General features: G+C 37.7%; 1 protein-coding gene across 1 annotated transcript in view; it reads left to right on the top strand.

Annotated features, from left to right (window-relative positions):
* Positions 1-20,531: 20,531 nt before the first annotated feature.
* RIPOR3 (RIPOR family member 3) overlaps positions 20,532-22,443 on the top strand; it is a 30,278-nt gene continuing 28,366 nt past the window's right edge. Inside the window, exon 1 of the mRNA XM_032198347.1 lies at positions 20,532-20,632. Coding sequence (XP_032054238.1) covers positions 20,532-20,632 — 101 coding nt within the window. The remainder of the gene's footprint in view (positions 20,633-22,443) is intronic.

Raw genomic sequence — 22,443 nt, 5'->3', positions numbered from 1 at the left:
CCCCTTTCAATAAGCTTTAAATACACTGGGCCATATGGAAATTGACTTGTTCATCAACCCAAGAAAGTTGAACGAGTTTGGAAAATGATGTTACGTAATTCTTGAGCGTGCGAGTATCGAACCGGAGTCAGGGCAGCAGTACTCAGAACTCCCGATTCAGTCATTCACTTCATTGGTAACAAGACTTGATCTGTCTCTACCAGTGTTTTCACAGCTGTAAAATGGGAGCTACACCTTTTAATGAGGGGCATTACATAATCTTTTTGGAAAGACTTTACTGAAAAAGAAAAAGCATAGTAATGGTCATTTTAGATCGTGTAAGGGTAGTAAACAACACAACGTACATCTGAGGGAGCGTTTTATGTTGAATGGAGAGAGGTGTCTGAGAAAGATGTGGTGTCTAGTGGAACGTGAACGTTAGAAACTTCTCCGTAATGTTCATTTCTCATGCAGTTGCTCAGTTACATGCTGCTGCCCTGAATTCTGCAGAGTGGATGACATAAGCACTAGTGCTTCCCATATGGGAAGGAGGTGTTACTGAGTAGCAGACCAAGCCCACTGTGTGCCCCACGTCTAGAGAGAAGCTTATCAGGGATGCGACACGTGCGATATGGTAGTGAGCAGCTAGCTTGTTAAATTTTTTCCGCCCATTAGATTCTGAATATTGTTTAGAGGAATGAAAGGGCGTCCGTGAAACAACAGGTTCTGTGTCCTATCCTGTGCTCAATTCTAGAGTCAGTAACTGAAGTGAAGGAGTGGCATTTCTGTTAACAGCATGAAGCCAAGAATGGTGAAATATAGGCCAAACAGTGAGTTATGTAATGCTATTCCCTAAAGGGCAGTATAAAGACGAGATGATTTCCTTATGTCCAGATGAAGAGCAGCATCAGAGTTGCTCTGCAATGTTCGCTCCAGCCCTGGGTTCCTTAGGATCAATCCAGGCAGGGACCTGAGCCCCCATAATAGCAGATCGACCAATATCACTTTATTCCCTTCCACAGCTAATTCCTCCGCAAATACTCCTTTGCGATATGCTTATAAAGAACCTGAGAAGTGGCGTGGGGCTATTATAGCTAGAAAGGAAGTCAGTCTACTGGGAGGGGAAAGTTACAATTGTAATGTGCCTCTCTTGAGGGCTTGAAGAATGATAATGTGGAATTGTAGTGTACCAGGACAAAAGAGAGGCTCTGGGTATAGAAAGTTTTGCAAAACAAAGCAAGGGAATGAGGCATGTCTCAAAGGGGTTGTTAATCGTGCCCTTTGGATGAAATAAATAGTAAGGCTACATTGGAAGAGAAGTAGATATTTCATGTAAAATAGTGGGTTTAACATTAGTTTAATATACACACTTGCTCTTAGCCAAAAGACTGAGAAAAAGGGAACAGACGGAGTTGAATTATCCAGATTGTTATTGACCAGAACTGGATTTTGGAAGGTGACTGGCTGGTGACAATCCAAAATTATACAGACAGCAAGTCTTGCAAAGACCATCAGCAGGCCTTTAATGACTACAGGTGCTCAGGGTCCTGGGTTTAATTCTGATCTTAAGATGACGCCTCCACTAGTCCAAGAGGGACTTAAAGGTCTGTTTCTGACTTACCAGTTTTTATCCACTTTTTCCAACTTTTCCATTTCTGTTGCCAGTTTATTCTCCCTCAGTGCAGATTGCTTTAAACCAATATGTCTTCAAAGACATAGTGCCTGAAACCATGATTTCTATCCAATGTTTTGGGAAGAAAAAAAAAAAAAACAACAACTTGGTTTTCAGCCAGTCAGTGCATTTAATCATTACTAATTTAGAGGATCAGAATACCAGACAATCTCGCTTTCTTTGTCACTAATACAGAAAATGCTGTAAGTGTAGTTAACAAACCATTTTGTATGTAATTGATCTAGGTTTGAACTTGGCTATTTCTAGTTAAATAATAAAATCTGTTTCACAGGGAACTTAAAATGCAATTATTGCAAAAGCAACTGTGTCAGTGATATTTTCTTACCCATCAGATATGTTCTTTCCATTAATTCATCCCTGATTTACTTGATAGAGTAGTAAAAATCTATTTTCAGTATTTTTTTTTTAAACTCCTGCTATTCCAGGCTGAGAGTGCAATAATCCTTGCAAACTGCTCTGGTCCTTACATCATGGACTGAGATCCACTGTAGTGTTGACATCTTACCGTGTCAATCTCAATTGAACTGTATAATGCTCCTAATAACTTGCTTTAGATTATTCTTACAGATTAGCAAAAGAACATTTTTTTTAATCTCTAATAATGTACAGCCCCAAGTTCAGTTTGCTAAGTTTTTATTCTGTTTTTTCTTTCCTTTCTCTAGAACTAAATTGTTCAGACTAGAGATTCTAAGAATGCTAGAAGGCTGAAGCTGGGATCTCTAAAACATAAACTGTTAATAGGTTCCTATAATCTCAAGTAAGAAAGATCTCTTGGTCCTCAACAGCTTAGAGGGCCAAGGACTGCATGCATCAGCATGGCAACAAGCAGTAGAGGCATTCACATCTAACAGACACTTCAGACATTCTGGCCTTACGTGCTTCTGACATATCTCATCTGTAAAACAGTGATAGTACAGTAATGTTTACATAGCATTGGAGGGATGATAAGAAATCAATATCAAGTGTTCTCAATGATGTAGGGCAAGTTACGTTTATGACTAAGAATGAACCTTGTTCCTCTTAGCTGCATGCTTTCCTCACATTTTTCATGTGGTAGGAATAGCAGTAACAAAGCATTCATCGTTTTGTTCTAAAAAAAAAAAAAAAAAAAGCTCTCAGAATGTGTGCTCACCACAACAGTTTTCTCTAACTATTGTAGGAACATTTTAAAACTTGTACTTTTAAGCTATGCGTAAGTATTGATAGTCAACATTATGTGCGCCTATGAAGGCGGAAAGGGTTATATGGTTACATGTATTTGCAGATCTTTTTGCTTCACATTCTTGCAGACCAGAACAACAACATAACTTTCTTCTTTCAGGATAGTTAATGTTCTGGCCCAGAATTATAGCACCAGATGTGTTGCCACAGAAACAATTTAAAGGGAGAAGGAATCACAAGCGAGTTGTCTTTCTAATGGAAAATATAAAAGTAGTATTAATGTTTTAGAGCATGTCATTGGTTTTCTACGTGTGTTATATGTTTGTGCATGAGACAATAAGGAAGAATTGTACTTTTTTTGTTTTGTCCATCTGTTATTGTTTTAAAAGCTCTATACAGGGTTGAAAATTGAAAAATACTGTATTATGGGCATGTTACATACCTCAGAGACATTTTTTATTAAATCCTGATTCATTTTTAGAAACATTTTCCCTGAAAAGTGTGCAGTGTGCTTGCAGATTTACTTAGCTCCACTTGCGGCATGCTTTGGAAAATATTTCCAGTAACAGTTGTTTCTGTTAAAGTAAGGAAACATATTCAACTATATAAAATTATCCCAGATTTTGATGCTGAGAATTAATAGCACATTCTTACTTACTGTAGTTGACATGCTGATGAAAAGAAGGAATGTATATAGGAAATATTTTGATTTAATCTTGCCTAGGAAGGCTTAAAGCAACCAAAGCCCTGGATTTTAGCTAGCATTTCTTTTACTCTGACTGGTTGCCATAGGGTGCTCTATTCAACATACTGTTTTCTCAACTGTTATGAAAATATTCATCTGGACAAAATGCAACATAAATTGCCTTAATATCTCCTTTTCACTTTGACCACAGAAGGGCATCTTTTTTTCCTACCGTTTTGTACGCTATTTGGGGGTAGAATAACAAGAAAAACATCCATGAAGGCCAGAACTACAGCAGAACAGGTTGGCGCCTATAATTGTATTGGAAACTCTGCAGATATGGATACATTTTGTGTTTACAAAAGGAGATTTTTCTTGAATTTAGGCTGATTTTATATCAATTTAATTTAAGAAAAATGCTGACAATTGTATCTGTACTAGGATTTCATTTTATTCAAAGACTTGTCATAAAATGCAGCATCTGTAACTAACATTGGTGGGCGTTTCTTGTATGAAAAGACGGAAAAAATTCTTATATGACTTTGCCTGAAAAATCAGGGAAAATTTTAAAAAGGCCATGATCCACACATAGAGACTTGTTTCCACAGTTACTTGTCATATATGCTGTTGAAAGTTATTTCTCCTTGCAAATTTTGAAATACAGCTGTCTGGGTAGCTGAAGAAAACATAACTGCATTTTTCTTACCAAAATCCAGAGTGAAACTCATGTTGTTTTGAAGCGATGGAAAAACGTGATTATGTGCATCTTTGTGCATAATGCTACCTGGAGTTTTGGGAGGATAATAAGCATAGACTGTTATGCTGAGGAGCCTTTATTATTATTTATTTATTCATTTATTTATTACTTGCTTTCTGTGAAGTAGGTATTTTTTTTTAAATCTTATTTTACAGTGTAACATTGCTTTTTGTATAGCCATACTTTTAAATGTGTCTCAGCCTGGAAATATGTAATTTATGCCCTTTGTTCCCTATCCTTTATACAAATCTAGCATTTTTACTTTTCCGTTGTTGAAAATTACTTATAACAGAAGTATTGGAATATGTCAATGTATACAGGAGTTATGAACAGTTACGTAAGCTTATGAAAAAATGTTCAACCTCTTTATAAGTGTCCTACAGGAGTAATCTTTTGAAACCTATCAGTTTTGGAATTAGAGTGCATAGCATGTCACACATTTGAGTTTTGGCAGGTTCACAGGCATGTACATCACCAAACAAGATGTGCCATAAAGATAAGAAATGCATTTCTCTCTTGCATTCCTTATTCGGGCAGAGCTCCAATTTTGGGTGTGGAAGGAATGCAGAGCTGGGCCTAGCGCTTGTGGCTGCACAGGTTAGGAGTGAACTTTCAGTGTAAAATTTGGATCTGAAAATGCATCTATATTTTGCTAGAAGACCACAGTTATTTAAATCCAGGTTTCTGGCTTGAGTGTTCTTTGGGGCGGAATCAGTTCTTGTTTGCAAGCTGATCCAGACATCCCCATAATTAGTTAACATCCCTTTTGTTTGATTCCATGAGGAGACAGGTTAGTCTGTCTTTAGGTGGTAGAGATTTCCCAGACAGATATTGTAAACTTGAAATATAGGTACTTACAATTTTCTTTAAAATGTCCTTTGGGCCTGAAATTTCTTGTGCTTGGTTTCAATCCAGTGTTGAATAAGACTGGAAAGTCTGAATAATGTCAGTTCAGCTGCATTTGAGTTATTCAAGTGCATTTTAAAAATATGTACTTTCCACTTACATTTTTTCCATAATTCTTTGCACTCACATAACCTCTGTCTTATTATTTAAATTGCCACAGACGTGAAGAGGAAAAAATCATTCTCCAGTACCAGGACTCAACAGATAACCAAATAGGGAGGCAATTGAAAGACCTCAGTGTACTTTAAAGTCATAATGTTTACTGCTTTAGCGTTAGCATGAATAGGTTTACATTTCTAGTAGTGCAGACGAAACACAGTATAAATAACATCCAGTTTTCCTGTGCACTGAATTTCCGCAGTGTTTACTTTCTGTAACTGAAATTTTGTAAGAAGAGTTTTCAGTTTCTCTAGAATGTGAGGAAGGATTTTATTTGATGAGATTTATAAAGTCAAAGTGATAGGCCATGGTTTTCCCAAAGATTTGATGCACATTCCAAATGCATATGTAGCTGATGGAGCAATTATTACAATTATCTTCTCATTTGTGAAAAAGTGGCTAATACTTGATCTATATAGAAAATTCATAGGCTTTTCTCAAGTTGGAAAGATTCGTAGCTATTTAGCTTGTACCTGTGTGCCTGCTGTGTTTTGTTTGTTTGTTTTTATAATGGAAGAAAAAAACATAAATGCAGTTACAATGGATGGATCATGTTCAAAAATCTTAGTTAAGTTAGTTTAGTTCCGTCAGTAACATAACAGTTTCAACATCGCTGTTTGTTAACTGAGCATTAGAGTGTGCCTTTTTTCATGCTTTTAGTACATTAGTATTTGCATAGACTTCTTGAAAAGCCGTCCCTATGCTTTTGTTATTCACTGTCTGAAATGGAAGCCCACAGAGTGATCTTCAAGGTACTGTCACCTTTCAAGGGAGTCCTGTATGTAGAAAGCTGACAGGAAATACTACTTTAATTAACCACAACTCCCACTGAAACAATGGACCTATCCCTTGTGTAACTCTGTTGAAGTCATTGGATCTTATTCCTAATTCCACTGAGGCCGAGCTGTGCCCCTCCCTTTTTCTGAAGTGTTCACATGCCAATGTGTTGTGCAACCAACATAATTTGTTAACAAATAAAGAATTTAAATAACCTTAAAAAATCAGTGCAGGCATCCCAGCAGCCTGTAAACAAACATCAGAAGTACAACACAAATAAGTAGCAGTGCAAAGTACCTTAAAATTGTTCTTCAAGAACAACATAAGTCTAAGGCATATGTGCTCTGAAAGAGAAGGTTTGGAAAAGATCGTGTACTGCGTCTTCTGGTAAGATCCAGACATAGTTTCTGTATCTACACAGCCTAACTTTTGCCTCCAGAGCTGCAGTAATACATGGTGAATCTTTTCCCACTGTGTGTGTGTGGATTTACTTGCATTCTAGCTTAATTTAAAGCAATGAGCAAGTATACTATGACCTCTAGTCATAGACCTCTCTCAAGTAAACCAAGTCGTATGGAGCAAAATGCCGTTTTGTCTGTTACAACGTTGAATGGACTGTGTGTCACTGCTGCGGGAAGCGTGTCTGTATTTAATTCTGGATCTGGATTTGTGTATTGCTGGGATTGCTTGTCAACACATCTATATTGTATCTGAGTGGCCATTTCTGAATTTTGAAGAGTACCCAAGTGATTTTCTGCCAGTACGGTCTCTGGGCTGTGCATTCTCAATGATGATTCAGTAGAGGATCACAAATGTGAGTTCGTAAGGTCAATGATCCATGTGCTGATGTTTGGAGGGTCATAGTGCAAGGGTGGGAAAACTGCCAGGGGATATAAAACATCACAGGGACATACAGTTCTATCGACCGCCTCTTCAGCCAGGCATGGTTCTTCGTTAATGGGAAGGCTTATCTCTGTGAAGCTTACAGTGCTGTTCAGCATTCTGAACGCTGCTGCCATCGTATCAGGCTCATCTGGCAAGATGTGTGGTATCTGTCTTTCACAAATCATGCCTGTCTGATGCCAGAAAATCAGGTCATTACACACATTGTTTAATATCGCTGGAATCATAACAATACTGTTGTATTTAAGTGTTTTGCCTGTGTGCTGTCCTGAAATTTAAAGCTTGGTGATCTCATCTATCACCAGAACTCCTTAAATTGTCAGTCTAGCAATAGCTACATGAACATGAACTATGCATTTGGCCATCTATCTTCGTGTTAAATCTCTTTGCCACTCCGACAACTGTAACTGAACACAAACCTGACTGTCATTTTCCTACATACCATGTTTTGAAGGTGACTGTTGTTTGACCTTGTTCTGTTTGGACATTGGAAGCTGACGAACTAAGGATCAGTATGTACAGTGACCTGGCTGACACTTTGCATCCTTTGCTCATTGGTCTTGGGTGACAGCTCTTCATGCTCTTGAGTCAGTGTGTGTGTTAGCACTATAATTCACTCCATCCATCTTGAAAGGGAACTAAGAGAACTTGCTTACAGGGGGATCTGTTTTTTGAAGTGGTGCAATCCTATTCTGCAAGGGTGGCCTGAAATGTAATTGGCTTGTAGGTAAATATTAAAGACTGGATAACATAGATGAAGTTAATTTGCATCACAAAAATAGTTACTGTTTTATGAGGCATGAAGGATTTACCCACAGATTTTTTTTAATAAACTGAGGATTTTAGTTGTTCTATGCTTGTCTTGTGGCCATAGTAATCTTTGTTCTGCACTTAAATGTAATATTGCTATATCTTTGTCTCAGATGAGTTTTTTTAATGGTATAGCCACCATATGACATTAAAAGCATTTGCAGCTACCTTGATATGGCAGCGTTGTATGTCAATGCAATTTGTTCTTTTTTGCAGATGTTTTATAGCTGTATGTCTGCACTAACAATGTCCTTGCAGTATCTTAAGTGGCGCAAGTAATAAGCCCTTCCCTCTATCTGTTAAGTCCCTGTCTATGCTGCAGATTCCTGCCCTCATAGCTAGATTGGGTAAGGATTGTTGGTCAAAGATAACATTTTTCATATGGCTGAATTAGCAAAAGACACAAGCATAGAAGCAGTTATAGTGAACAGTAAACATGTAGTTCTACTTGTTTTAATTCTGAAGGGTGGTTTTAACTATGCTGCTAGAAAGCACAGCCTTGCTAGATTGCTTTGTTCATTCCAGGAGCACTTTAGTAGTAAATAACACCTATATTCTTGATAGCAGTGAGGTGCTGATAGCATAAATTATGACAGAAAATGGCCACATTGGAGGATTTTTTAAATTTACATTATCTACTACTAATACCTTGCAAAACCTTACTAGATGTATTATACACCCTGGTTTGTATTACACACTCTTGGTTTGTATTACAAACCAAGTTTTTTTTTTTTGTGTGTGTAGCTCTATAAAAGATTTGTGTTACAAAGTTTCTGGCATAGCTGTGAGTGCTAAGAGGAATGCTAAAAAATAAAATCCGTGAGGATTTAGCTATGCTAGCAAAATGCTCACTCAAAATACTCCTTTTGCCAGGATTGCCTGTGTCTTTTGGGGACAGAGGTAGACACAAGCTGGCAGAACTCGGTTATCTCTTCTGTGGGAATTTTGTTGTTGTACATCGATGCAGAGTAAACCAGTCCAAGGTCTAAGAAAAACTCCTCGTGATGCTGAAAAATATGAAACACTAAACAGATGCAACTGCGTCTGTGAAAGCTTTGAGTCCTAAGGGAACAAAGACTTGGGTTCACAGTCTAAGAAGAAGTTTGAGACAGAGATCCGATAGATTCTTTTTTTGTGCACAAACCAAACTCATTTTCATGAGTGACTCACTGTCTTTGTTGATGATATTCATAACATTTCAAGGGACATTAAAATTAGGTTAGCTTTTGGCCTAAGTGTGGTTTGATCTCAACCAATCCTGCTGCTGATCAACTATTGCTTAGCACTTCAAGTTATGTCTGCTTTTTTTTTTTTTTTCTTTTTTTCTTTTTCTAGGGAGTAGCTTTCTTGTGCTTCTGCTAGGTGACTGAGAAGAGCCTGACACTTCCAGGAATTTATTATCTCTAGCAGAAGTCTTGCTTATGTCAGTTATTGATAAGTGAGAAAGTAAACATCTGGCTGATTAGGCACTGCACTTTCAGTGGCTTACCACTAGGCTGTTTTCATTTCTGTTTTTCACAGCACACGGTGGTCTTGCAAAAAAAAAAAAAAAAAAGTACTACCCTTTATTAATTTCTTAAATTATTTTTTACTGTATGGCTTTGGTAGACAGTTATCTACTTTTTGCTCCTTTCTAATGTAAAAGTATTTTTGTTTACAAATTTCACTTGCATTAAAGATAATTTCTAGTCTTGCTGGAAATGCTTTCAACTTAAGAAGTGTGTGACCAACTGTATTAACCTCTAATGAATATCAAAAGGGAGCCTTCTCATACCCAAACAGACATTCTCTATTTGCTGACTGTGAGATATTTGTATTAAATAGCAGTAACAAAAACACAGGGCTGAAGAAAGGAAGTTTATAGAGGCCAGGGCAGATGTGAACTCTGCAATCAGTTGTTTTGGTAGAAGGCATCACCATTCTCCTTTAGAGATCTCTTGTCAGAACTGTTTACGTGAGCTCTCCCTATCCAACTTCCAAGAAAATAGCTGTTTTAGAATAAACACTTGAAACAGTAGTCTTTGCTAAGCTAACATTTTTAGACTGAAATAGGATTAAGGGAGGTTCCACAGAGTAATGATCATTGCAGATTGTCATGGTCTTTCGTGGGCAAACTATGTCCAGAAGTCAGTCCATGAGTTTGACTCTTGATTTTATAATTTTGAAAATAATATTTTTGTAATTCAGTTTAGGCTTGAAATAATCTAAAGGTATCTTCTAGGCAAAATCAGACTGACAAAACTTGTATATCTAGTTTAAAAGTAAATTCAATCCGTTTTAGACTGCATTTTGCTCGACTGCTCATTTTACCATATGTATCCTAATATACATTACTCTTTCAGCTGTTTCCAAAGCCATCTTCTTTAGAGTGTTAATATTTAAGAACCAATTATATCCATTCTGTTTTGTTTGGATAGTTTGCAATTAAGCATTCTTTCAAGTGGGCTTTATTTAGCTAATTCCATCACAAAAATAAGCTCTAGGAGAATGAAGAGAAGTTCAAGCTAGCCAATGTTTATTTTTATTATTAATAATTTATATTATGGTAGTCCCTAGGGGAAGTAGGGCCCCACTAAACCCAGTTTCCTCTGTGTGTAATGACAGTGTCTCACATAGCCTTATACAGCAGAAGATTCTTTCTTTCTGCTGTGGCTTAGGGATCCACTCTATGCTTCAAGGCAGCAGATTGATGAAGAGCATATGAAGACAAATCAAAAATACATTTTTAAGAAGTTTAAACTAGGAACCAGAGGGAAAATTTGATGCATCTCTTCTATACAAAGCCATCACTAATGCATTTTTCCAGTATGGGAGCCAAATCACGATTGCAAAGGTTTGTTCATCCTCTCTCTGAAGTTATAGCAATTCTATCAGTGTCTTTGATGAGAGCAAGACTGGGCAGAGAAGCAGTGGGGCTAAAAAACACTTCTGAACTAGCAGCATAAGACACTATATGTTAAGACCATTCTGATAGGCAAGGGTAGTTTGATGAAACCAAAACAATTTTTAAATTTCCATCAGAAGTTGACGTTTTCACAGCATTTGATCTGGTCTGCCTCCTGTTTCATGGAATTCTTGAAAAATGTGGTTTAGAGTCATCTTACCCTTGCTATATGCAAAAGAGACACAGGGTCAAATCCTGAACTTTTGTAAATCATAAAATTACTAAGGTTGGAAAAGACATTTAAAACCATCTGGTCCAACCATCACCCTACTACCAATGTCACCTACTGAACCATGTCCCTAAGCACCACGTCCAACCTTTCCTTACATACCCCCAGGGACGGTGACTCCACCACCTCCCTGGGCAACCTGTTCCAATGCCTGACTGCTCTTCCGAGGAGAAATGTCTCCTCATTTCCAACCTATAACTCTATTGCATTCAATAGAGTTACAGTCGTTCATATCAGCTGAGGATCTGGCCTGCTCTTTATGGGATACTCTTGTGAGTTGAGTGGAGATACTGGGATCCACAAGGCTGCAAAGTGAAAGAGCCCTGAAGTTAGTGCAGCAGTGCAATTTTTCATTGTGTATTTACTGCCCTTCTCCCCTCCCCTTGTGTGGAGGTACCAGTCTTTTCTCCACTATTTCCATGATTTCAAATTCAAAATCTGACAGAAGTTTTCCTGTCCTATCTGTTCCATGCTCCTGTCCTCATTAGTTCAGTTTAAAGGGGGTAAAACATCTGTTTCCAAGTACAGCTGTGGTTAGTATGTAGGCTTTTTTTCTCCGTACAAAATCTCTAAATCTGGCCATTTAAGATTTTATGGGAGCTAGAGTTGGGCTGTGCAAAGTTCACCTCATTAAAAACAAACCCAAACCAAATAAAAGCAGAGAATAACAGCGTAAAAAATGTGGGCCATGAATGTCAGACCATATGTATTAGGAATTGGTAGGAAATGAAGGGGAAAGTACAGATATATAAACATAAATTCAGAGGATTTTTTTTTTTTTTTTCTTCACCAAGGAAAGTTTGTGGCTATGGAGTGTCTACAGAATGGGAAGATTAGTACAGAGTACAGTGTTGGTGTGGCTATGACAGCTACCCTAATTCATTGGAAAATAAGAGTACAAGCCTGTGTTAGAAGATACTGAGCAAATTCAGCCTAGATAAAATGTTCAAATATGCCAAATGATTTTTGAAGATTGTTCTGTTAGCTGGTCAATGAGAGCCGTTCTCATTGTCATGGTTTTGATATCCCCTTCTAAAAAATACACACTTTTCAGTTATCTTCATATACGCACCAAGAGTCACTAATCAGTAGTGGGAATACTGATTTTGCAAAAAGTAAGTAAGTCTGTGCCTACTCAGCATTAAAGAAAGTGCTTTGCTTTAAAATATAAAACTTTACTCTCTCTCCAGATGTCTATTTCCCTGCTACATGACATTTTGTGTACTTTTTCCAGTGTTCTTTGGGTTACTGGTCCTAACTGAGCAACTTCATTATTTTTTGGTATGAGATTGTCTTGATAACATTTATGGAAATAAAACATTGTTGCCATAGAAAGTTGACTTAATGGCTTAATTCTTAATAAAGGGACAGTTTTCATGATCAGACAGCTACATGACCGATGGCTTCTCCCACTTCTTCCCAGGCGTGCCCCAGGACATGTACCAGTAGATTGTGATTGACAGACTTCAGTTTTTGAAGATATCAAAAGACATCCCATATACTATTGAACAAATTGCACTATTACTGGAAGATTGTCATCTGTTTTGGTTAATACACCCTTCTCAGTGAAATAATCAAAACATATCTATCCATCATAGGATAGATATGTTTCATTTCAATAGAAACTTAGAACTGGGACTTTGCACAACTCTAAGGCTGAGATAAGGAGCATTTCTTATTTCATAACTGACCTGGCAGTTGGCTTTTAGGAGGCTCCTGAATTAGCCAGTGGATGAAGATGTGATCACCCCCAGTAACTCTGCATGTAACATATACTAAAGCATAGATTGCGGAAAGCGGGAGAATGAGAAATGTATTACAGAAGAATGTTCCTTGGGGTTTTTAATTAAGGAGGGACCTCTCAAGGACAGAATGTAGGATCCAGTGTCTTGCTGCTAGGCAAATTTTCCTTTGTCAGAAATGGAAGAGCCTGTTCATCACTTGTAAATTGCTCTCTCTCAAAGCCATCTGCTTCTTCTCTTGGTAGGAATTTGTTTTTAAGTATTCATTATAATGTAGCTCACTGCAGACTCAAATTCTGCCAAAGCTGAAAAAGCTGCAAGTCAGGCTAGCGTGTGGAGCCTGCCACATTCCTGAATCTCTGATTCAGACTTGCAAGTTTGTCATCAAGTTTGAAATTGAAACCAGAGGAGCTTACAGCAAGCCCTGTGCTCATAAATCAGCTGATAATGGGTGAATTGTTCTGTGCCTTTCCCTGAAGAGGAAAGCAAAGCTCAGTGCAAAAGTACACGCAGCAACCGAAGAGCTATGATGTTGGTGAACATGGAGAAACTACATGTGGCTATGTGAATATGCTGCGTACTGGCAAAGGAAGTAAACAGGGATTTGGGCTATATGCAATCCCTGATCCTTCTCCTATTACAACATTACAAAACAGTTACAGCGGGATTTACAGCCAACTTTGATTCTGGGTAACAAATTTCCATGAAAGAAACAGGCCCTGCACATCAGCGTGCGATCTGTGACAAGGTCTCTGTTGTGCCTTATTTGTTTGATATCTGCTGCCACTAGAGGGAGGTACAAAACTGACCACAAAATTATGCCTTGAAAAATAGTTTCCAGGTCGTTAACTAAATATGGGCCAACTTTGCTGCCGGGATTCTACTGAAAATCTGGAATAAATGACTGATTAATTTCCTCTGGTTGTGCACCAGAGAATCACTGAGTGATTCTCACTGAGAATAGAACTTGGATCTGTATACTTAGAAAACTAATTAGAAATACAGCAACATATTGAGTTGCAGGCTTGAAAAACAGGTCATCAAGGACCTGAAAGTCGAGTCCTGTGTTCAAAGAACTACTCTAGAAATGGTTACGTGTGAGTCGCTACCTCCAGCACAGGAGAAGCTGTCTGAGGGGAGTGATTTTGCTATTTAAATTTATTGCTGTATGGCCAACCTGGAGACTCAGAACTTCATTTCCAGAAGCTGGCATAAAGCTGTAGAAGGGACTAATGACTAAAGCAGTAACCTGGATCAAAGCTGTTTATCTGACTTTCTCCTTATGGCTTAAATATGACCAGGAGGAAAGTATGTCAGATATGTAGCATTTAAATACATATTTAAGAATTGAATCAGCCCAGAAAGAAATAAAAATTTCAAGAGTACCTAAATGAGTAACACACTGAAGCCCCATCTTTCCATATAGTGTGAGTTATTGATGTAATGCTTATTAAAAATCAACGGAACTAGATCCTAAGAGCCTAAATTACTTCTGAGAATGGGATTATATTCCTACATCATGTAATATTGTGACAGACATAAATTTGGTGCAAATAAAAGGGACAACCTAACAATCTGATTTAGGCAGGTTTAGGCCAGGAAGTTGTGGAATGCATGTAGATGCAGGGATGTAGAGAAACAAAATCTTCCACTTGCAGCAAAATTGCTATGTAATTGCTCACGTTGCTCAGTTTTAAATGTGCAGAAATGTGTGGTGAATATGAGTGGAAAAATGACTGCTCATGGATCTATACAGCTGTAGCTACTGGGCTTCACAGCAGTGTAGCTAAACATACCACTTTGGTAGAAGATGGTTTCCTGCATGGATTGCCTTTTTCAGCAAAGAAGACTGAAGAAATCCATCTGTCCACATTGTTTTATTCTCATCATAGGAACTGGGGGGAGGAAGAGATGAGTAGGTGTGAGGTGGGAGAGCAGGCAAATTGCAAAGGAGAAGCAAAATGTACCTCTTAGTGGTTCAGACATGGTTGATAACAGTACGAAGGGGAATATATTCAAAAGCTCATCACAGACATATTTTTCTTTATTACCATTATCTGTTTTACCATATGAATCTGATAAACAGAATACCAAACATACATTTTCCATTATTTGCAATTGCAGTGGCTTTTCCCCTGTCTGTGTGGTGGACTAGTAAGAGGTTATGTGTATTGGCATGAGACATCAGTTTTGGATAAATGGTATCCTGCAAACAGAATTCCTGTGTTACACTGAATTACGTATAACCTATTCAGATTGTGCTGTGAATTTCCACGAAAGGATGCATCTGAAGAAAGGATCCCTGTTTATGTGTAATGCTGTGTTAAAATGGCAAGAGATGCAGCATCAAGGGCATTTTCTGTCTTCCTAATTCAAGTGTCATTAATCTTTAGAAAAATAACCGCATTTTTTTTTCTTAGTTCTGCCAATAACAGTATAAATAGAATGTTCGTTTAATAATTGAACAAAAATGCTAAAAAGTTAAGGGGCCTTCATCATAAATTTGGAATGTTTATCTAGCAAAGTAGCCATTGCTACTGAGGTCAATGGTTTTGCTAAAGAATGCTCGAGAGCAAAGATTAAATATAGTGTGTATTTTCCCAGTGGATTCAACACTGTGCTGTACATAAGATGGTCACTTCATTCGTTGTTCTGTCAGCCTTCATTACATATACCTTTAGAGTAATTAGGGCTGAGTCATGACGTTATCACATCTCAGGTGTTTCATTAAATTTAATGGTGTGGATTCTTTAGATTCCCAATGCTGCAAAGTAAGTGCCAAGATCTAGAAATTTCCAGCCTGTTCCAGGGTACACTGAAATCACAGGAAACTTCAGTGGTTCAGGCCAACCAGCCCTAAGACTGTTCAGAAAGTCTGACATTATTGTAATACGCTGTGGCAATCTGATTTTTTTTTTAATCGGTATCATGAGAGACTCAAATGTCATTGTCTGCTGCAAGTGTTTTGAAGTGGATACCACCCGTCAGAAGCAGCCAGAAATGTTAGCTAACTACACTGTTTCTGAGTTTTGAAATAAATGATAGGAAGAAAAATAATTATGATTACATCAATATGATGCTAGAAAAATTTAGATCTTAACTTGGACTTTAAAAGTTTTCTGATGTTATTATGCCAGGATTGTCTTTTCACCTATTAAGTGCTTGCAGTATTTCTATCAGCTAAAACCCTACTGCCAATGCAGTTACAACAGCAAAAAAGATATTGTACTGGAGTTTATAATAAATTCGGGGAAGTGAAATTAGTAACTTAGAACAAAGATTTTTTTTTTTGAAATATCAGATGATTTGTTGGAATCACAGATCATTCTTAAAGTCCAGAGAATGTCTCTGGAAGAGGATTATGTTGTGATAGTACAAAATGAAGTCAACTCTTTGGTTTACACAACTAGAAGATAGAATGGCTCTACCACAATCCCAAGTAAAGCTAATGTAACATTTCCAAATAAAATTATGTATAAAAATTACAAGAATAATCAAGGAGAAAGCATCAAGTGGTATAAGGCAAAATGTCACGATGCATGATTTGTCCAGAATCACAAACGTGATCCTAAAGCCACTTTACTGCCATTGGCATTTAATAGTTTTTGTATTTTTCACTGTGTTTATTTTCTACGGTGACTAATAATTTACTTGATTTCTACCTGGCTTTTATTCTGTGAGCAATACGCAGCTGCTGCTTGCTGAAGCCAGGGAACAGCAGTTTCTGGCGTACTTGTTGCCCAGGCTATCGCCTTGATGCGTGTATCCACAATCAGCTGAAGGAGCCAGAAGTCTGGCACACTTTTTGCAGATACACAACTAGGAGCAAGTGTTTGCCTCTTAACCAACAGGTCATTCTCAAATGGCACATTATAATATTTTAAGAAAGCATGAATATCTTACTCTAGCAATAGTTCATCAAATTCAAGTGAACCTCTCAAAGATATTAGACGAAAATCGTGGCTACTAATTTAAAGTACAAAACACAAGCAGAAATATTTTGCAAGAAGTCAGTGAGTCATATTTTCCTCATAAAATTGTTGAAACCATTGTGTCCAGAAACAATTAAGTATGTGACTAGGGTAGGAAAAGTTTAGCCATAAACACAAACAGACACCAACTTCTTGTTTGTAGAAGATCAAGGTCCTTTGGCTCGAGGAATACCCTGATACTAACAGATTAAGTAGAACACGCAGTTTGAGTGTACTTACTGCTGCAAAGAAAATCAAATGTTTGGTCCTGTATGTCTGGATAATTGGTAATTCTGAAGGCTAAATGCTAATACTTTACTGGTATATGGCAACTCATTGAAATAGGGACAAACACACTCCTTTAATTTGGAAAAAAAAAACAAACAACTCTTTTGATTTATATTAAAAATATATTTTCTAAGACCTGAAATCTCAATCTTACAACACTGCAGGTATTAATGTGTTTGAGTATATAAGCATCCAGCAGTTCAGAGGTCTGTTTACAACTCAGAAACATTATGTTTGATTCAAGCTTTTGTTTTTTCCCCAGTAGCTCAGTGTTTCTGTCACCCCTGGCAGTAGACTCCATCAGTTTGGCCTGATGTTCCTGTACTCGACACATGCCAGCCCCATGCTAGCTACTGTATCCACATTCTGTGCTTTTTGGGAAGATTAAAAGTGAGGAAGTACCTCTGCTCCCCAGGGTATAATCCTGGCATTTAAGAGATCTGAAGACGTTGACCTACCCAGCAGAGATTACAGGTTGGAAGATAGATTGGAGCTCAGCTTTGTTGGGCTGTGGGGGGGTCCTTATCTGATTTATTTTTAGCCTAAAGGGACAGTTGAAATTGAAGACACGTCCAGATGCTCTTTCTCAGGGCAGTTGTAACATAGCTCAGCACTTTTGTACAGACACTCTGGCTAGTGAAACCCTGTGTTTAAACAACTGCATGTATAAATCTTTCTTACTATTAAAATGTTGTCAAGACATTCTTCTTATGGCCTTCTAGTCCGATGTGTGAAATGAGCTGCTAGATTTCTAGGTTACTACCAAAATACATGTGCCAGAGTGTACCATGAGATATTTGACTTTATCAACATTATTTTAAAATAAGAAAGATAACTTCTTTAACATTGTTTTCCTAGTATTATTCAGATTCTCTCATTGGAAGGAACTGTGAAAATGTGCTTGTGAATTGCATGTGAACGTAGCTATATGTTGGAGCTGCACATGACACAGTCAGTGGCCTTGAGGGCTGAGCTTTGTGCTGTCAAAACCAAACAACCCATAAGTATTTTTGAACAGTTATGGCTGTGCATAAGTGAGGTCCAATTCATCTCTCATTTCTACTAATTTGCAATATTTTCTTAAAGTCTGAAATTATATTTGATTTATAAATACATATGTGGCAACAGAATCAAGTCTAAGCAGATTAAGCAATTTATTTCTTTCACCAGCTGAGGTTTGAGGGTCTGTACATTTCAAATGTAACTCTTCATGCTGAGAGTTCTGTACCACAGACTTGTATTTCAGAAGTCATCTCAGCATTTTCCACGTCACTTTCCCTGTCAAGGGTCTCTCTGTTTTTGTTTTTGTTTTGTTTGCTTCCTATTTTTGTGCTTGAAAAGCTTCTGTTCTCTTGCTATACAGGTCTTAGGAATCCTATGAAGTCAGAAAAGCTTTTCCTGCACTTCTTTCCTTGTCCTGTCTCAAGAAATAAGCTTCCCAGGTTAGGGAGCTGAGGAATGGATCCTGGGAATCTGGCTCAGCCTTCAGGAGGGATGTGGTCAATAACCGTGAGGCTATTCCTTTTATTTCTTCCTTTAACAGCTTGTTATGCAATGACATTTTTCAGCAAGTTGCATGGTTTTTTTTTTTTTTAGTCTACTGATCCTTTTGATGGGGTGACTGTTCACAGACATAAGCATCTGAAAACCAGAGGAAAGAATGGAAAATATTTTGAAACTTCAGCTGTGATGTGGTTCAAGTATGCTCTCTGATTAGGGGTGTTAAGGAGGCATCGTTTCAAAGCAACAGAGCATAAGTGCTGTAGAGTATGATTTAAAGGTGATTAAGGTGCACCTAAATTTGTCCATGTAACAGATTTCTGTTGATGTTACTGGAGCTATGGAGTCCTGTGGGCTTCAGTGCACTAGATACAAAACCACTAGCCATACCCAAGATTTTTTCTCTATTTAACAAACTAGGTAGCTTGCAAAGCAAGGTAGCTTTTTGCCTCAAATGTATCATTTTCACATCTTCTTCTAAAATGCTTTGCCTGATTTTATTTTTTCACAGATGTGTTCATGAGCTTGGCAGATCTTGTAGAAACAGGAGTCTTTTAGCTCAGCTCAGGGCACTAACTGAATGGCTTCTAAAGAAACGATCAGTTCTCAGTTCTCGCTTGCCAACAGGATCTCTGCTTGTGGAAATCCATAACAGTTTAGTGACTGCCTTGGTAGACAATGATAACTAAAGCATAGTCACTTACAGTAATGCCCTGTACTTGTAGACTAGCCCAGAATCAGCAAAACGCTCCAATCTCATCCCTCTTGGGAAGGATAGTTCAACCTTTTAGATCTTTGTATGCAGTCTGGAAGAGCATTGAGTTAGGTTGCTCTCCAAGTTAGTGGCAGAGCCAGGAAAAGTCTTACCCTGACACTTCATGGCTTCTACCCTGAGTAATTGCACCCATGCTGCTGGAATAATGTGGGGGGAATAGGGGTTTAGTGCAGATGTTTCTTTCCAGTACCTACACAGATAGATTAGGTAATCTCACTAATCTTCAAAGTGTGTTCTATAATGTAGGAAAAATTTCTGCATGGAGCATCTCCATGTGGAGGTCTTTGTTGTCGTTTGTACTTCTCTATACAAATAGATACCCCAGCTTTTTCTTTTAATCAGTTAAAAATTCTCAACAACTTCAAATGGAGTTTTGTGTGAGTCAGAAGTAAGAACTAAGAGAGGAAATTAGGATTTGGCCCTCATTTTGGCCTCATTAAAACAATTAAAGCAAAGCTGCAAGTTGCGGTGTTTATATTAAACCAGCTTTGGGGAAAAGGAAGGGAATGCTGTATATTAATTGTCCGGGTGATTTTCTACAGCTGCTTTGAGAGATATGTCTGTTACTTATATTGTAACTTGGATTCTATAGACATATGGCACAGAACACAACTCTCCAGAAAGCAAAAAAGTTTGACTGATGGAAAACAGAAGACAGCAATCCAAAGGAAATCCTGCCAGAGGAGGAGCATGAACCTGAAATTTACTGTTGAAACCAGATTTCTGCCTTGGGCTTAAGTACCACACTCAGCCAATTCTACCATTGATTTCAGTGTGGCTCTGCACAGACGCAAAGAACTATTTTTTTGGACCTGACTAAGTCTGGAGCTTAAGTATTTTTCTGGCATTCAAACTGATTTGGAAATACATGGGTTGGCGTGAACTCCTTAAACAGTGGGACAATTACAGGGCTTTTTAAAAATCAGAAATGCAGACAGACTGTGAATAGAGGTTATTCTGGCTTTTACATAGTGAATTTGTAAAATCAATCAGCAATTGCAGAGGGCATAAGAGATTTCATTGCACTGTTTAGTACTTTATTAATTGTATTGTGGATGGCAACAGAAGAAACCTGTATAGCAGAGAAGTCTTTTTTTTTCTATTTAATCTACTGCCTGTTTTTCTGACTTTCCCCTTTCTTGCAGCTCAGCACTTGCAACAGCACAGGTCTAAGCCAGAACTGCCAAGTAGGTTTTGACTCATCTGTTTTTCCTTTTATTTTAGAAGCCAGTAGACTTGCTGATTGGCAGTCATGTCGGTCAAACTGACATTCGTCTCTCCTGGGGATGGCGGTGGTATCAGCAGGAGTTGTTCCTTCACTGGATTCAGCACTGTGCAAAGCAGAAAATTAGCGTAAGTAACACAAAAAAAAAGCACCTGATCATCTGGACAATGAATGTTAGGTACCGTGAATGTATTTTTTAACAAAATCATGTATATATAGAAGTTTTTTCTTAATCTTGATCTTAAAACTTAAATGAGTGTTGTCATGGTTCGCTGGTAAGCACTTACACTTTACACTATACTATCTTACTGCTATATACACTGTGCTTCAGAGGCAGCTGAACTTCTGGTTTGTGAGAGAGATTATGTATCATATTCCTCATAGTGTCCATTTCTTTTAGAAAAATGTTGATATGAAAGGTGTTACCTAATATTTTTTACAATCACTGACCTCCACTTCTCTGCTGTGTTTCTGCAGGGTGAAAAGCAAATGTGATCACAGAGATGATCTCACTTGCTGAAGTTGGTCAGATATAATAAAATCAAGAAGATATGGATAAATAATATCAAAAAACCAGTTTTCCACTTTCCATAAAGTAATGTTTGGGATCTCAGCATGCTCAAGAATCAGTATTAATGTTCCAGTAGGAGGCATTTTGCCCTGACATCTGTTCTAGTGACCCTGGTAGTAAAAGGTGTGTTCTGACTAATAGCAGCTTTCAGATAAGTGGAAGGCCTTCTGAATAGTTATGGTAATTGAAAATCTCATAGACTTTTAAAAAGATGGTGATATTAATGGTGAATCCTGGCAAAAAATGCCATTGATTCCAACTAAAATTCTCCTCCAGTTATTTAAGTGGAGTAGCATTACATGAGAGGAAGGACTGCTTTCTGGCAATGACACAAACTAGAGGAAGGGAGGAAGACAAAGAGTCCAAGAAAGCTACTGCAAATTCACTACTGTCAGTAACAGGTCAATAGTATAGCCAAGGTTGCAATCCAGTCCTTCAGTTTTCAGTCCAACATGGTAATTGCTAAACCATCCTGCACTGTTTTTCCCTTTTTGGTTATTTACAAATTGCTGTGTAGCCTTGCTTTATGCAGATAACTGTGCAGCTTTTCCACTATAAGTGTTCTTGTTCTTTTTCTTAATTTAGTGATCCTTGTATAGCCTGTGGAGTGCTTTCTGAAGATATAATACATAAATAGAAAGTAATATAATCCCTGACAACCAGTGCGTGTTAGAATAATAACAAATCATTTAGAAGTATCATATAGAGGTATTGGAAAGTATGCCTCTAAAAGTATTGTATCCCAAAAAATCCTATTGTGTATCACTAAAATACTGGAGTCATTTAATAAAATATATTTTCAAAGAAGCAAATGATAGTATTACCCTTTTAGGTAAATGTAGTGTGGTAAAGTATGAGCAAAAATGAAATTACAGCATGACTGTGATATGAACAAAAAGTCTTTACATTTGAATAAATTAATTTGTTGTGGAAGATGGAAAATAACACCACCTAGCAAAGACTGGGCATCTAAGATCTTGAAGAAAACACTGACAATAAATTGTTTAAGCAGACTTGAGCTCAAGTGACATAGTAGGAGTTCAAGCAGGGAAAAGATCTACCAGGAAAGGGGCTGAACAGCTGTTTCTCCAACAAAGAAACAGTCCAGTGGGGTAAGAATGCTCAAAACAGAAACGTTTCTATATCCCTTAAGATTATTCTCTTACTTATAGCTGCAAAGGTTTTCTAGCCAGATGCCTCTCTTTATGCATTTTTTTATGATGTTGCTTTTTGTTATTTAAATGTTTAGACAGACAGTTTTGTCCAGGAATTATGACATTAAGAAAAATTTTTGTACTACTCAGTAACAGCCTGGTAAACAACCAAGAGCCTTCTCCAGCATAGCAAAGAAATATTCTAATCACCCTC

The sequence above is a fragment of the Aythya fuligula genome, chromosome 16 (genome assembly GCF_009819795.1).
Source record: "Aythya fuligula isolate bAytFul2 chromosome 16, bAytFul2.pri, whole genome shotgun sequence".
NCBI lineage: Eukaryota > Metazoa > Chordata > Aves > Anseriformes > Anatidae > Aythya > Aythya fuligula.
Note: the sequence above shows the minus strand (reverse complement) of the source record. Positions and strands in the feature narration are given on the sequence as shown.